Here is a 15,599-nt window from a genome sequence, read left to right on the forward strand (position 1 = left end):
GTTCTGTTGTTAACTAAGATACATACTAGGTAAGTAAAATGGCATAATTGTTTTAAATTAAAGTGGTTCACTTTTAAAAAAAAAACTTTTGCTGAAAATTTACTCACCCCCATGACATCCAAGATGTCCATGTCTTTCTTTCTTCAGTCGAAAAGAAATTAAGGTTTTTGATGAAAACATTCCAGGATTTTCTCCATATAATGGACTTCAATGGGAACCAAACGGTTCAAGGTCCAAAAGACAGTTTCAGTGCAAACTGTTCAAAGGGCTTTAAACTATTCCAGACGACGAACGATGAACGATCGTTTGGCTTGATAAGACCCTTATTCATCATCTGAAATCGTTTAAAGCCCTTTGAACAGTTTGCACTGAAACTGTCTTTTGGACCTTGAACCGTTTGGTTCCCATTGAAGTCCATTATATGGAGAAAATCCTGGAATGTTTTCTTCAAAAACCTTAATTTCTTTTCGACTGAAGAAAGAAAGACATGGACATCTTGGATGACATGGGGGTGAGTAAATTATCAAGTTTTTTTTTTTTTAAAAATGAACTACTCCTTTAAGTGACTTTTTTGCTTAAAACAAGCTAAATTATTTGCCAATGGGATAAGAAAAATTATCTTGTTTCCATTTGAATTACACGAACAGTAACAATCACTTTCAATGAATACGACAGCAATTATGAAAGTGCTATTTAATTGATAACACTGACAAAATGACTAATGTTTTCTTTTAGAAAGTTTATTGATCTCACATGTTTGAAATGTATAATCACAGTGCAAAAGAGCTTTCCATTGTACAATATATACAAAAATCTGGTTATAAAATAAATGTAAACAACAAACAAAAACCTTTACATTTATATACACAGCATTACACATCTGCAGAGAACCAAACTTCAATATAAACAATTTGGGTTATAAATCTCCAAACAGCCCAAAAGAGTCCTAGGGCCTCAATCGCTCACGTAATGGAGTCTGTCATCGTGCGACAAGCCAAAACCCAGCGGTCAGTGCGCTGAGGAGCGCTGAGAGTGTGTTTCTACAGCCGCCGGAGTCGTGGAGACGTAGCGGACAGTTGGTGTACGGCTCCAGGCACGCTGCGTACGCCATGGCGTGGGCCACGTAGTTCTGCTCCTTCACTCCATGAAAGAGGTGAGCCATCGGGCCTTTGGCGTAGATAGCCACATCTTCCCCTCCGTGTGTCTCTGATTCTAAAGGAACCGCCGCTTGTTGCATGTACTCTTCATCAACTACAAGCAGAATAAGATCATCTATGATAGTTGCATATAAATATATAAATACATGTATGTATGCATTTGTAAAAATAAAGGACATTTAGATTCCATGGACGTTAAAAGTTCATGGAACGTAAGATGCCAATCAACAACCTTTATTTTTAAGAGGGTACAGGTACTGTAATTAGGGTACTAAACTATGTGAACGCTTACAATAATCCACAGCTGAAACGTTTCCTCTTGTTCCATTCACATGACCGTATCCTGGTCCGTTAGCATACAAGATACTAGTGTAGGGAAGACTATCCTCAGCCTTCTTGGGTGCCAGGCCTGAAAGACAAATAACAAGTCAAAAAGTGCATGAAGCCCCTTGGGTCAAACCTACTATTTTCACAATTTCGTCACTATTCATCAATTGTCACTATTTCATCTAGTGGAAATGTTTGGTATTGGAAATATTTTGAAATGTTTGTGCACAAACAAAATCTTAATGAAAGCTAATTTTTTTTAGATATCAACCTCTAATCTGGAACACAACTTGTTTAGATTTACATGTTTTCATTTTACTTTTGGAACATGTTTTGGACATTCCATATACAATTGCATATAAAATAATTTCATATAAAAATGAAAATGAGTATTTTTATGCATTTTTTATTTCAATAATTAAACAAAATTTCTATTATATTCTAATTCTATGTTGGCTTTGTTAAACTGTTTTTCTCTTCAGCAATAATCTGCCAAGTGCCCTCTTTAAAAAGAGACCAAGCTGAAGTCTGTGCTCCAAAGCATTCAAGATTTAGGACAGTTTAAATTGGAAATTCAGGTTAATGCTCAAAAAAAGTGAATTAATTGACTATAACTATCATAAAATCCACTAAAAATACAAAATATGAATATGCTAAGCTAGTAGGCTAATCAGTTAGCTTGCTAACCAAAGGCTGAAAGCACACAGAAAGTGAAATATAGGGAGGATCTAGAGTACTTTTGACAAAATGAATAGGTCATGTTAGTGTACCTTTTTTAACAAGTGAATAAAGTGATTATACCTACCATAAAATCCACTAAAAATACAAAATATGAATATGCTAAGCTAGTAGGCTAATCAGTTAGCTTGCTAACCAAAGGCTGAAAGCACACAGAAAGTGAAATATAGGGAGGATCTGGAGTACTTTTGACAAAATGAACAGGTCATGTTAGTGCACCTTTCTTAACAAGTGAATTAACTGATTATAACTACCCAAAAATCCACAAAAAATACAAAATATGAATATGCTAAGCTAGTAGGTTAATCGGTTAGCTTGCTAACCAAAGGTTAGTGTACCTAATGTACCATGTTAGTGTACCTTTCTTAACATTTTCATTATTTGAATGTAAAGACAGGAAGTAAGCTACCAAAAATAGGGTTCCCTCGGGGAGTGTTTCCACCAAAGGTGAAGACATGGGAGTGATCTGCAGTGACGACAGTGAGAGTGTCCGATTCGCTGGTCAGCTCAGACGCTCTCTGAATTGCCCGGTCAAACATGATGGTTTCAGTCAGAGCAAGCTTGGCAACGCCGTCATGGTGTCCATGGTCTATTCTACCTCGTAAACACAAACAGAGATGTGTTTCACTGTTAGCGAAATATATTGATGAAGCAGTAACACCACAGCAAATGATAAATACTCATCTTCCACAAAGAGAAAAAACCCTTTCGGATTCTTGCTGAGGATCTGAATGGCTTTCTCTGTCATGTCCACAATAGAGGGGTCACGGGTACGATTCCTAAACACTTCAAATCTCATATCTTTGGGTTCAAACAGACCTGAGTGAGAAAAATGAATGAGGATATCACAGTGGCAGACTTGACAACAAACTCAGAATCCTGGTGAACTGGCATTACCCATCAGGCAGTCTGTTGTTTTAACGTCCACCGCATTAAGCTGCTCTCTGTTCCACACATACTGGGCATTCCTTCCCTTACAAACCAAACAGACAAGCTTGTAGCAGGGGTTTACAATGACAAATGTGTGCTGTGGTAAATGGATTTCTTGCCGATACCTTACGAGCATTTAGCCAAATGTCAATGAGGTTCCTTTTGTCTTTGCGATCCCCTTTGCGAGAGGACGAAGTGGGGTATTCGGGGTCAGGCGTACCCTTGGGCGTCATGTACATACGGCCACCGCCAAGAATTACCTACAACAGAGACACATTTTGACATTTACCAACCTCTCGTCTCAAAAAGGTTAACGTTTAGGTAATTCACTGATGCATTTGGTATTTAAATGATGCCATTGTGTATTTAAGTCACAAGATTGCCGAAAAAGCTACTTTGAATCTTTAGGTTAACTTAAGGTTAGGTTTGAAGTAGTTAAACAACAGTCATGCTACTGATTGCTAGCTATGCTACAAGCTAACTACACTGACTTCAACATGTCGGTTGCAATTGAAGTCCATTGTGTGGAGAAAAATCCTGAAATGTTTTCCTCAAAAAACTTAATTTCTTTTCTACTGAAGAAAGAAAGACATGGACACCTTGGATGGCATTGGGGCGAGTAAATTATCGGGAAATTTTCATTTTGAGGTGAACTAATCCTTTAAGCACACAACATTTTCGTAAGCGTTGCATCTAGTTTGTCAACTAAAAATGTAACTTTGACCAGTCTGATTAAACGAGTTAAAGCTACACTGTGTAACTCTTTTAGTTTATTCTTAGCTAAAAACACTTAGTTCTTTCAAAAATATATGTGCTCATTAATGTATATTTACTTCGTTCAAGTAATAAAGTATTCTCGTGAGTGTATAATATGCCTTTGAAAATACATATGGGTAAGGGGTTCACCATGTTGCCCCTCCATCTTGAAAGTACATTAGCCAAAGAGGGACATACCCGTTAATTCAAGCTTCGCCTTTCGCGTTTACGTTTGAGTTAACACTCATGGACGAGGTCGAACTGGAAGCCATGTTAATCTTGGACTACATTGGCCACCGTAGGAGTTAAAATGAAATCAGAATTGAAAGGAACAGAAACTAATATTCACTGGATGGTCATATACCTTTTCACCGCTAGATGGGGGTAAAAATCACACAGTGTAGCTTTAAAGTAAAGATGTTAAAATAGACCAATAGATAAATAGACAGTATCAAACTTGAAATGTCCAAAAAACTCTATGGCGATGGACGAATCAATGGTGAATCATTTGTGTGAGTCTGTTCATTTATATGAACCGTTTGAGCGAGCAAAGAAAAGTAATTCGAAGAGTAGCTAATTATTTGTGTGTGCAGCTGTGCACAAGCAGTTATTTCTGAACCTCTGGCATGAAACACTGGGGCTCACATCAATGTCGGTGTTGGTCACAAGCTGCGTGGCGATGTCGGAGCAGCCCTCGCGGCGGGCGGCGGAGGGCACGTCGGCATCGCTGTACCAGCTGCGGCTCACGGAGTGGGCGTAGGCCGCCGCGGGGGACGCGTGCTGGACTCTGGTGGTGGTCACAATGCCCACAGACTTTCCTTGATGTACACACACAACCACACACGATCACACCAATCTGAACTCTTCAAAATGAAGCTTCTTTATTGGCATCTATCCCAAACTGCAACATTGTCGGCCAGATCTGGGCCGACACTATACAGTTTGGGATAGACGCCAATAAAGAAGCTGTCTAGGATAGTTCAAAACTAATGGCTTTTTTCCACTACACAGTACCAGCTTGACTTGACTTGACTCGGCTCGGCTCGCATTGTTTGGTTTTCCACTGTGTAAAAGTTGTACCTGTACCTGCTTTCAGGTACTTTTTTTTGTATCACGTCCAGCGAGGTTGTGAGCGAGTTAAGGCGAGCTGAGCCGGTACTAAAATGTGACGTGAAAACAATGCCGACTGCTGATTGGTCAGAGAGAGTCATCACCACTCGCTGCGTCATCATTGCACACGCCAGATGGAGTATCTAGAATAACCCCTCCAATTTTAAATAGTTTGGTCATAGTTACTAAACTAACTATTATTTTTATGGCAACTCGGAAGAATACGCCGTGGTCAAACGAGGAGGTGCCGACTTTCCTTTGTTTGTTTGCCGAAGAGAGGATCCAGCGAGAGCTTGATAGGGCAACGAGGAGAGAAAGTCATCGCTATGACAACCAGGTACTATTTGTGGTGGTACAGTCTGCAATGGAAAAGGGAGTGAAAAGCGAGCCGAGTCGAGGCAAACTGGTACTGGTAATGGAAAGCGCCAATAGTCTACCCAGATCTGGCCCACATCTGGTACGCGTGTAATCCCAATGTGCCGGATGTGGGCCGGATCTGGGCCGACACTATTGCAGTTTGGGATAGACGCCAATAAAGAAGCTGTCTGGGATAGTTCAAAACTAAGAACCTTTATTATCCCTGGAACATTTCCATTCCACAAAAGTTATTTAGATTATTAAGCTGATCTTCACACCAAGAAAATCAAAAGGTTATTTTAAAGGCATAGTTCACTTTGAAATTAATTTTTGATATGTTCTAGCTTACCTCAAGGGGATCCATTTAGCCCTCAAACAGTATTCATATCGTTTTTACCTCTTGTAATCATAGCCATGACAAAATGATCTGACGGCACGGGCGCTTCAGTCTGCGCATGCGCCGGAAGTGATTGCTTGCGCGCCTACGTCACTCTTTGTTTATACAGAGATTTTGGAAGTTTTACCTTTCACTAAACATATTTAGATATACGGGAAACCGCAATGGAAGACGATTTCGGTATATTTAAATATGTTTAGGAAAAGGTAAAACTTCCGAAATCTCCGTGTAAATATTGAGTGTTGTCACACGCAAGCGATCAATTCCGGCGTAACAAACTGATTCAGTTCGGTTCAGTTGGACATTGCACAACTGATTCAGATCACTTGGACGTCACTGATTACACGAGGTAAAAACGATATAAATACTGTTCGTTTTCTCACAAAAGCCGCTCGTTTCGTGTCTTAGGCCATCAATGTGTACTTACATTTACGAGTCATTAAATCATGTTTAATTTGGACTTCTCTATGCATGCTTTTTGGTGGACCACCTTAGCCTCCAGTGTATGACTAATAGACAACAATGGTTTGACTGAAAAACGTCAAAATTGAAAATACTGTGGAAACAAAGACACCTACATCTTGGATGCCCTTGAGGTAAGCTAAAACATATCAAAAGTTAATTTCAAAGTGAACTGTCCCTTTAAGAAGTTTTCGTTGAAAGTTGCTTCTGGGAACCAAAAATTGTTCTTCTAGCGCATTGCTGTGAAAACCACCTTGATTTTTAAGAGTTTGTGGCAAGGGAGTTACATTCAAGCTTTTTTAAGGCATGAATAAAAATCAAATTCAGTATTTTTGGGTGAATTTCCCTTTAAGAACAACAACAACAACAACATTGTGACAGTGAGGCTAAATGAAAACTAGCCTACCTTGTGATTTGGCACGATGCAACACTGAGAAAACCTCATTGCCGAATGTTGTGTTGCACTCATAGGCCACGGCTTTGGCACTCAAGCCCACCGTCTTGGCGTTGGCCTTCACGCCGCAGTGGTACGCAGTCGCCGTGCTGGCACTGTCCGCCACTTGCTTGTCAACACTATACGTCTGTTTGGAAACACATCACATAACTTTAAATAATTATAGCGTTAAAAACAGACTGCTGTTGATAACAAGACAAACAATCTCCTCGGTTTATCATTCAGGGGCACAGGTTGCAAGTACTATCTGAATTTCTTTCCTTTATTTGCTATTAAAGGTGCCGTTTGTATTTTTTCCGATATCCCAGAATCTCGACATGGAAAACGAAAAATGCATTCTTAAACTTTTTCATACACCACATAACCAAAACATGACTTCGTCTTGCATAACAAGACTGTCACTAATGATCGCTTCGGCTGATTAGCATAGTGATAAAACAGTGTGGGAAATGAGAATCGTTAGACCTTTGACAGGGCAACGTATGGAAACGTATCCATGGCCAAAACAGTCTCCTCCCCCGAGCGTCCTTCCATCTGTCCTCGCAGTATACGGGCGGCGGAGACCGTAGACACACCCATCCCTGAAGGAGGAACACACACACCGCCTGATGCCACATATCACAGCTTAGCCCAAAACCATTCATAAACTCTACAGTAAAATATGGGGTAAGAATATTTTACTATTATACTACTTACCAAATCAATAAATTAAACATTCAAGAGAGCAGTGTAAAAATTGTCATACAGATAAAAGCATCAAAATTAAGTTATAAACCCTTGTGAATTTAATTGTATTGAATGTGCACTTCAAATTTTAGAACCGCGCATTACAAGTACCTCAAGTTACATGATCAGATTACTTTTTTCCAAGTAACTAGTAAAGTAACGGATAACCTTTAAAATTACAACAAAATATCTGAGGTACTTTTTCCAAATAGGTATGCCGGTCACTTTGTTTCTCCATGTATGGACAGACAGCTCTCCTGTCCTCATGTTGAGAGGGATCGTGAGTAAGTGCAGAGGCGTTGTGTGTGAACATGGTGTTAGTGTAGATGTCATCATGCATTTACTCATCTCACATATTCAGTATTCCTCAGAGTGAATAAAAAAAGTGAAACGCAAACTCAGAATATTACACAAATCTGCAAAAATTAAATGTTAAATAACACAAATATACTTTATGTATTTAATCTCACTTTATTAACCAATGACTACAAAATTACTGCATAACTGTTTTTATTGCTGAAGAGTGTTAATCTTTATTCTTCTTTACTTCTTTACAGAAGCTGAAAGGTTAGTTTGAGCAGCGCTCTCTACTGTACAGGAGTGGATGTGCCTTGCCTGAGGATTATTCATTTCACTTTTATTTGCCAAAAATATAGCTTTTTGTTATTAAAAACTAACAAACAAGCCCAGTCCAAGAGAGAAAAGATAACACAAAAGCAACGCAACACATTAATTTCAATAAAAAGTAACTAAGTAGTTTTTTTAGGTAGTAACGCAATATTATAATGCATTATTTTTCCCAACACTGCTTAGAAGTAAATTTAAAAAGACTATACTTGCAGATAATATATTATTGATTAAATAAAGGTCCACTTAGAGAGACTAAAGAGTATACTGCCCTACAAAGCCAAAAGGCAGTAACTGCATTTTTGGTCAAAAATGAGTTAATGTCATTTTTGGGATATTGAAGACCTCCTTTATCATGTGGATAAATATCTATACTCAATTTGACTGTTTTTTCGAAAAAATAGAGGGTTGTGTTCACAGTAACTCCCAAAACCATACAAGCAACCATGGCAGAAAGCGGTAACTGCAGTTACCCTTCTTTGGCTTTGATCTTCGACGCAAAAGTCCAGTTACGTACTCTGCCTTTGTTAAGCCATTCATAAAAGAGATGTTACGGTGCCACCTTGCAGTTACGATGATCTGCCTTTGTTTTACTGTCCATAAAAATTTGCCGCGCTTCAGTTACTGTCCATGTATTGTCACTAAATCACTTACTTCTATAACACACAAATATCCAAATAAAAAACGAGCTGTCAAATGTGTTGAGTGGTTGTTTTATCAAATGTTGAACTACTGTAAGAATGGCAAATTGCTCTCGAGGGAGAATGATGGTGGAGTTGGCGTTGAAAATAAGACATGAAGACCAAGGTAATAAATTATCTTATAAAATAATGCATTAGATGAAGTATGAAAGTGCCATATACTTAACGTTAATTTAGAATTGCTATGACAAGCAACTGACGAAGAAGCTAACTAGTCTACTTAATAGCCAGCACACCAACACCAAAACATGGTCAAGAGATACCTAGACAGCATGACATCTAATACTTAAATAATTAAAAATCACTCAGCAATCCATTCTGTGCCGACAATCCAGAGGTGCAGACGTTGCAGGAATGTAGCCTATTCAATGTTGAGCTATCATGCTACACAATACTGCACAGCGGCAGTAAACAATCATTTCCTACCTTTTCTTGTAACTCCATAAAATCCATTGCAATACACGTCATCTACGATGTTTCCACAATCCTCAAAGGTTTTGAACATAGTCCGTATCCCTTGCTGGTATTCAGACCAAGCTATCCACAAGTTATCTAGGCTAGCTTCAAAGCGTCTTCTGTAATTTAGCGTCATTTAGCGTTAGTGAAACAGCATAAAGTGTATTTGTTGCAAAATATTATCCACGTACACATACAACTTTTTGTTTGGTCGATTCCCTTCCCATTAGACTTTAATGAAGGTGATCAGTTAATTATCTTCTAAATGGTGGTAAGCAAATATTGATTATATGTCAGTTACTGCCTTTTGCCTTTGCACGACTCCTTATTTTTTAGTAAATAATACAAAGGCAGAGTACAGTATCTGACAAATAAGGGTCAAAGGTCAACTTTGAGCACAAGATTTTTTATATACACACATTTCTTCATCTGGGCAACAAGTCACCAGATTTTCATTGCTCTACCTATAATACATTTGTGTGGACAAAACAAAAAACTTTAAAGTCATTTTTCTCAGTTTGACACTCTGGTCAGTTACTGCCTTTTGCCTTTGTAGGGCAGTATACTTTCATGAATGTTTCTTAACACGCACAATTAATTTTGTTTTAAAGTCCCCTCAAGTCAATAATTTTATCCCTTAAAACTAATCCTTGACAACCAAAATTACATATTTAAACTTTTTTTAAATTTGAAAAAAAAAAAAAAAATCTTCATGCCTTAAATATCTTGAATGTAACTCGACACCCTTGCCTCATTTAGTATGCTGGTTCTATGAATATGCAAATGAGCCCCACCTCCACTCACTCACTCAGCTCAGAGATCCACTGGTTGACAATCACAAGTTGATCTGATTGGTTACAAGCTCGTTTGTGACGTCAGAAACACGAGCGATTTCACACCGTGTTTTTGAAACTGTCTTTGGTTCACTGCAGTTTTAAGCAGAAAATACTCAGCAATGCTGTCGACTTATGAATTTACACATGGTTTGTCTTAAAATTTATTAAAAACACCACATAGACATATAAACAACATTAAAAGCTTGATTTTCACCACAGGGCGACTTTAAAAATATTTTAACATGCTTTAAAGTTATATGTTGACTAACATATTAAAGCACATGTAAACTGTTTAATTATGATTTTAACGGTGTTATTCAATATCACATATAAAGCTAATATATTTTAAATGTACTTGATTGCATCTTTCTCATTACAAATATATATAAATATATGACACAAGTTTCAATTGAAAAGACATTAAAGTATATTTTAGTTTGCTGCAAGTGCTTGTCAGTACTAATTTTCAAAGTAATTGTGAAATGACACATAAAGATGTACTTAAGCTCTGCTGGGTAAAAAAAAGTGCTTTTTAAAGGTGCAGTGTGCCATATTTAGGATGATCTGTAGACAGAAAGGCAATATAATAAAGATAACTATGTTTTCAGTGGTGAATAAAGACCTTATATAATGAACCATTATGTTCTTATTACCTAAGAATGAGCTGACTGCGGGTCCTCTTACATCCATCTTGTGCCAACATGTTTACGGTAGCCCTAAAAGGAAAAACGGTAACACTTTAGAATACGGTTCCTTCATTAATGAATAACTACACAAGAACTAATGAGTAACACAATATTAACAATCTAGTAACTATTATTAACTAACAAGAAACTCTGATTAACGAACTAGTAAGTAATAGCGCACAGACGAAAGTGGTAGTTCACTATTAAGTAATCAATAACTACTATTTTTTTAATACTTCCCAGAGAACTACTGAAAAAGTTTATTAACAATCTAGTAACTACTATTAACTAAAAGAAATTCTTATTAACGAATTAGTAAGTAATAGCTCACAGATGAAAGTGTTACTAGATACTTCTGTGGGAGTTACTAATTATTTGGATTTGTATTATAAAGTGAAGATCATTGGAACTAACTAGTAATTACTCAAGTGTTACTAAAGACATTTTCTAAAAGTATACTAAAGTTCACCAAAAATCTCAAACGTTTGCACAAATCATGACTAGATCATGTAGTAACACTTGAGTCATTACTAGTTAGTTCCAATGATCTTCACTTTATAATACGGATCCAAATAATTAGTAATTCCAACAGAAGTATCTAGTAACGCTTTCATCTGTGAGCTATTAATTACTAATTATTTGGATCCGTATTATAAAGTGAAGATCATTGGAACTAACTAGTAATTACTCAAGTGTTACTACATGATCTAGTCATGATTTGTGCAAACGTTTGAAATTTTTGGTGAACTTTAGTATACTTTTAGAAAATGTCTTTGGTAAAACTTTAGTAATTACTAGTTAGTTCCAATGATCTTCACTTTATAATACGGATCCAAATAATTAGTAATTCCCGCAGAAGTATCTAGTAACACTTTCATCTGTGAGCTATTACTTACTAATTCGTTAATAAGAATTTCTTTTAGTTAATAGTAGTTACTAGATTGTTAATAAACTTTTTCAGTAGTTCTCTGGGAAGTATTAAAAAAATAGTAGTTATTGATTACTTAATAGTGAACTACCACTTTCGTCTATGCGCTATTACTTACTAGTTCGTTAATCAGAGTTTCTTGTTAGTTAATAATAGTTACTAGATTGTTAATATTGTGTTACTCATTAGTTCTTGTGTAGTTATTCATTAACGAAGGAACCGTATTCTAAAGTGTTACCGGAAAAACCACTACAGAGCGCGTTTCATCACTGTGTTGTTCTTTGTGGAAAGAAACTAGCTAATGTCAGCGAATAAAACACTAGCAAAATGATGAACTAATAACAATAATATTCCCAATAACGTTGTTTTACTGAACAATAAATTAACCTAATTGTTCATTTATCTTTGTAAAGAAACCGCATTGCTGTTTACACCGGATGCGAATAGCGCGTCAGGCGCGAGTGATTTCAATGTTAAGTCAATGCAAAGACGCATTACGCACGTAAAAAATCCTGCGGCGCAAATGAGGCGTAGAGCGCGGCGCGGTAGACGCGAATACGCCTCATTAGCGCGTCAAGTTCGCACAAATTTAGCGCCTGGCGCATTAAGTGTGAATGTTTTAGTTAGTGCTATTTGTGCATTCACGCGTTGTGCCGCCAGAGTTGAAAAATCGGAACTTTGGCGTCAATTCATTAACCAATCAGGAGACTAGCTGCTTGCTCACGTGGTGAAGTATCTGATGCTTCAATAAATTATTTTGTAATATGACTAAATGCCTGGTGTGGTTCTAATGCACAACAAAGCAAATATTTGATCACTTAAAACTTTATTTCAATATACGAGACAGGTTCATTTTCTATTGAATGTTGTTTATTCCATATCTAGATTATATGAAATATTATTATGATGTAAAGACAACCAACATACATGAGCATAAGTTTGTGTCTGGACGTGAGAGAGAAAAAAAATCACAGGACAGGTTAATAACTTTTGGAGGCTGGCTCTATTTATCATCAAAACAAAAATAAATGACAGATTAGATGAATGAGGGCGAGGGTGATCCTCGCTCCGATGCGGGATAACAGGTCATCAAACTGGGCGCGGGACAGGCGGAAGTACCGCTGACGGCGGCCGTCATCCAAGCGCGAGCAAATGGTGAAACTTGCCGAATGGTTCGCCTCCGAAGGGTCACGGTGGACACAAACACAGCGATGATGATCCCCACGCTGCTGTTCTGATCTCCAGAGCAAATACAGAGCGGTGACTCTCTCGATGAATGCTCGAATAACATAAAAATATATGGCCGCACACGGGTTTCGATTCTGTCGCGTGTAAATATCGCTTCAAACTTTTTTGTTTTTTCAAGAGCGAAATTGACGTGCGAATGGATTCAAAGTGTTCAACAGTGTTGTAGTACTCGAGACTCGGACTCGTCTCGGACTCGGTCTCGAGACCATATTTTAATGGTCTTGGTCTTGTCATGGACTCGTGTCCATTTGGACTCGGAATTGACTCGTACTCGAACATTTTTTTTTTAGGACTCGGAATTATTCCCGAGTCCACTCGAGTTCAATTAAAAATATTTTTCATGATTAATAATGTATGTTAATAAAATATTTCTTTAAATTGATTGACATGCCCAGTGATTGGTGATTTTCTAGTGCGCAACTGCGCATGACAAATTGTAATAAAATTACTTTTAACACCACCTACTATGTGGCCTTTTTACCCTAAACTGATCATATTTTTTAAACTCTAAGTAAATTCAGTAAAAAAAAAAAGGATTTTCTCTAAATAAAAGTAAATTAGGTAATCAACCCTCACTGGTCTCGGTCTCGACTCGGACTCGACCGTCTCTGGTCTCGGACTCGACTCGGACTCGACTCTCTCTGGTCTTGGTGTCGACTCGGACTCGAGTGAGGTGGTCTCGACTACAACACTGGTGTTCAAGTATATAACTACGCCGTAATCGCGAATTTGACGCGCTATTCACGTCTGGTGTGAACGCACAGTCAGACGACAACATTACTTCCTGTAGGCCACCTGTTGGTTGCCATTCGCATGCTCACCACTAGATGCCACTAAAACTTACACACTGCACCTTTAGGTAAACTTTTGCATTTAATATAAATTTGAACTAAAATACATTTAAATTGCAATGAATTTTTTTCAGCACTTAAGTATATTATTTTAAAGTATATTATTTCTGTCCTTCTCATGCTAAAGTGTGTATATTAGTGCTGGGCAACTAGCATCCAAAATAAAAGTTTGTGTTTGTGTGTTTACTGTGTATAATTATTTTGTATATATAAATACCCAAACATGCACGTATATATTTAACAAATATTTGCATGTATGTATATATGTATATATATATATATAGTAATATTTTATACAGCCTATAAATAACACATTTCCTTAATATCATGCATGTGTGAGTATTTATCAAAATAATTATACACAGTACACACCTATGTACACACAACGTATTTTTTTTTGGATGCGATTAATCGTTGCCCAGCACTAATATATATATATATATATATATATATATATATATATATATATATATATATATATGATATTGAACACTTAGTGTATTTCAAATCTAAAAAAAAAAACTTTAATAATTACTTAGAAAAGGTACTGTCGTGATAAGATTTTGGTTTGGCAGGCCGATGAGCTGAGTTCAGGTGTGTCTGTAACTCACCATCGCCGAGGAAGAGGATGGTGTTTTTTGCGCGGTGCGCTCGCAGTGGCAGCGTCAGGGCCGTCTGAAGCGTCCTCCTGGCCTGATCGTTCCAGTACACCGGCTCCTTCTCCCATTCATCTACCAGAACAAACATGACGCTTTAAACAACCTCTCCTTCTCAGAAATAGCGTTGGTCTGAGGCAGCAACTCGTCTGAAGAGGCTCCACCGCAAACCTGCCCCGACAAGACCTGAGCGCTGACGGGAACGCAGCCACAGTCACACTGGTGTAAATCTACACTCAACTTCTCTAAACACCAGCTCTTGAGGAGCCAGATTCACCCCACACACCTACACGTGAAACACCCAGCCGTGGACATCATTACCTGTGGGCTAATTTTAGCAGCGTGGACAATAGGAGCGCTGTCTTACCCACAGGCTGTGCGCCGCAGCCGGAGTTCAGCAGGAGGAGGGCCAAGAGGAGCAGACCCCCGGGGGCCCGGCTATAAACCCAACACATCCCGAGACGAGGAGAGACGGAGAGACTTCAGTGCACCTCGACGCTGGGAAGGAGTGTCTCCAGCAAACCTCCAGCCCCTGCTTTTTAAACCCAGGGTGTGTGTGAAGCCAGGGCCCCAGACAGCTCATAGGCTCGCGCTGACGGCGCGGGACCACACAGGGCCAGGAAGCCCCTCGACCTCTCTCACAAATCCGGCGGTTTTGTTTTTAGAAGACTGCTCTTCCTTGTTTCTTTTCTTCCTTTCCTTTCCTTTCCTTTCCCCAGCGCTCCTCTAGGAAGCCGAACGGCCCCTTTGATGTGGCAAACTGCACTAATGTGTGTTTTTCTTACAAGGGTTAATCGGCGGGGGGAAAAGCAGCATTCAGTTTTTGGCACTCGAACCATACTGCCTTTTTTGCTGTTGTTCTTATGACTCGTAAATGAATCCAGGGTGTGAGAAACGGCAAGCATGCCAATCCTAAGGGTTCGCACTAGGATGATGTGGGCGACTAATGTAACAATGGCCCTGAAATGTCAAAATCGTGTTGATCTTAGTACAAAAATAAGTGTATACTTAATTATATTGAATGTGCACTTCAAATATTAGAAGTGTATACGTTAAGAATATATATATATATATATATATATATATATATATAAAATGACACTTAAATAGTGCTTTTATAATCATCATAGTTTTACTTTAAATTAAAAATCATTGTTTTAATAATGTCTTTAAGGAAGCATGCACTAACACACATG

The 15,599-nt window shown here is 38.1% G+C and overlaps 1 protein-coding gene across 1 annotated transcript; it reads right to left on the reverse strand.

The window, feature by feature from the left end:
- Nucleotides 1-754: 754 nt before the first annotated feature.
- Nucleotides 755-14,884, reverse strand: alpi.1 (alkaline phosphatase, intestinal, tandem duplicate 1). Its single transcript, XM_039649606.2, has 11 exons — nucleotides 14,771-14,884; nucleotides 14,359-14,478; nucleotides 7,154-7,269; nucleotides 6,641-6,815; nucleotides 4,554-4,726; nucleotides 3,278-3,412; nucleotides 3,120-3,195; nucleotides 2,907-3,041; nucleotides 2,632-2,823; nucleotides 1,450-1,566; nucleotides 755-1,251 (listed from the first exon to the last, which is right to left on the reverse strand). Exons 1-11 carry the CDS (start codon nucleotides 14,856-14,858, stop codon nucleotides 980-982), a joined length of 1,599 nt encoding a protein of 532 aa, XP_039505540.1. The 5' UTR covers nucleotides 14,859-14,884; the 3' UTR covers nucleotides 755-979.
- Nucleotides 14,885-15,599: the final 715 nt, after the last annotated feature.

Source organism: Pimephales promelas, chromosome 2 (genome assembly GCF_988280905.1).
Source record: "Pimephales promelas chromosome 2, fPimPro1.hap1.1, whole genome shotgun sequence".
Classification (NCBI taxonomy): Eukaryota; Metazoa; Chordata; class Actinopteri; order Cypriniformes; family Leuciscidae; genus Pimephales; species Pimephales promelas.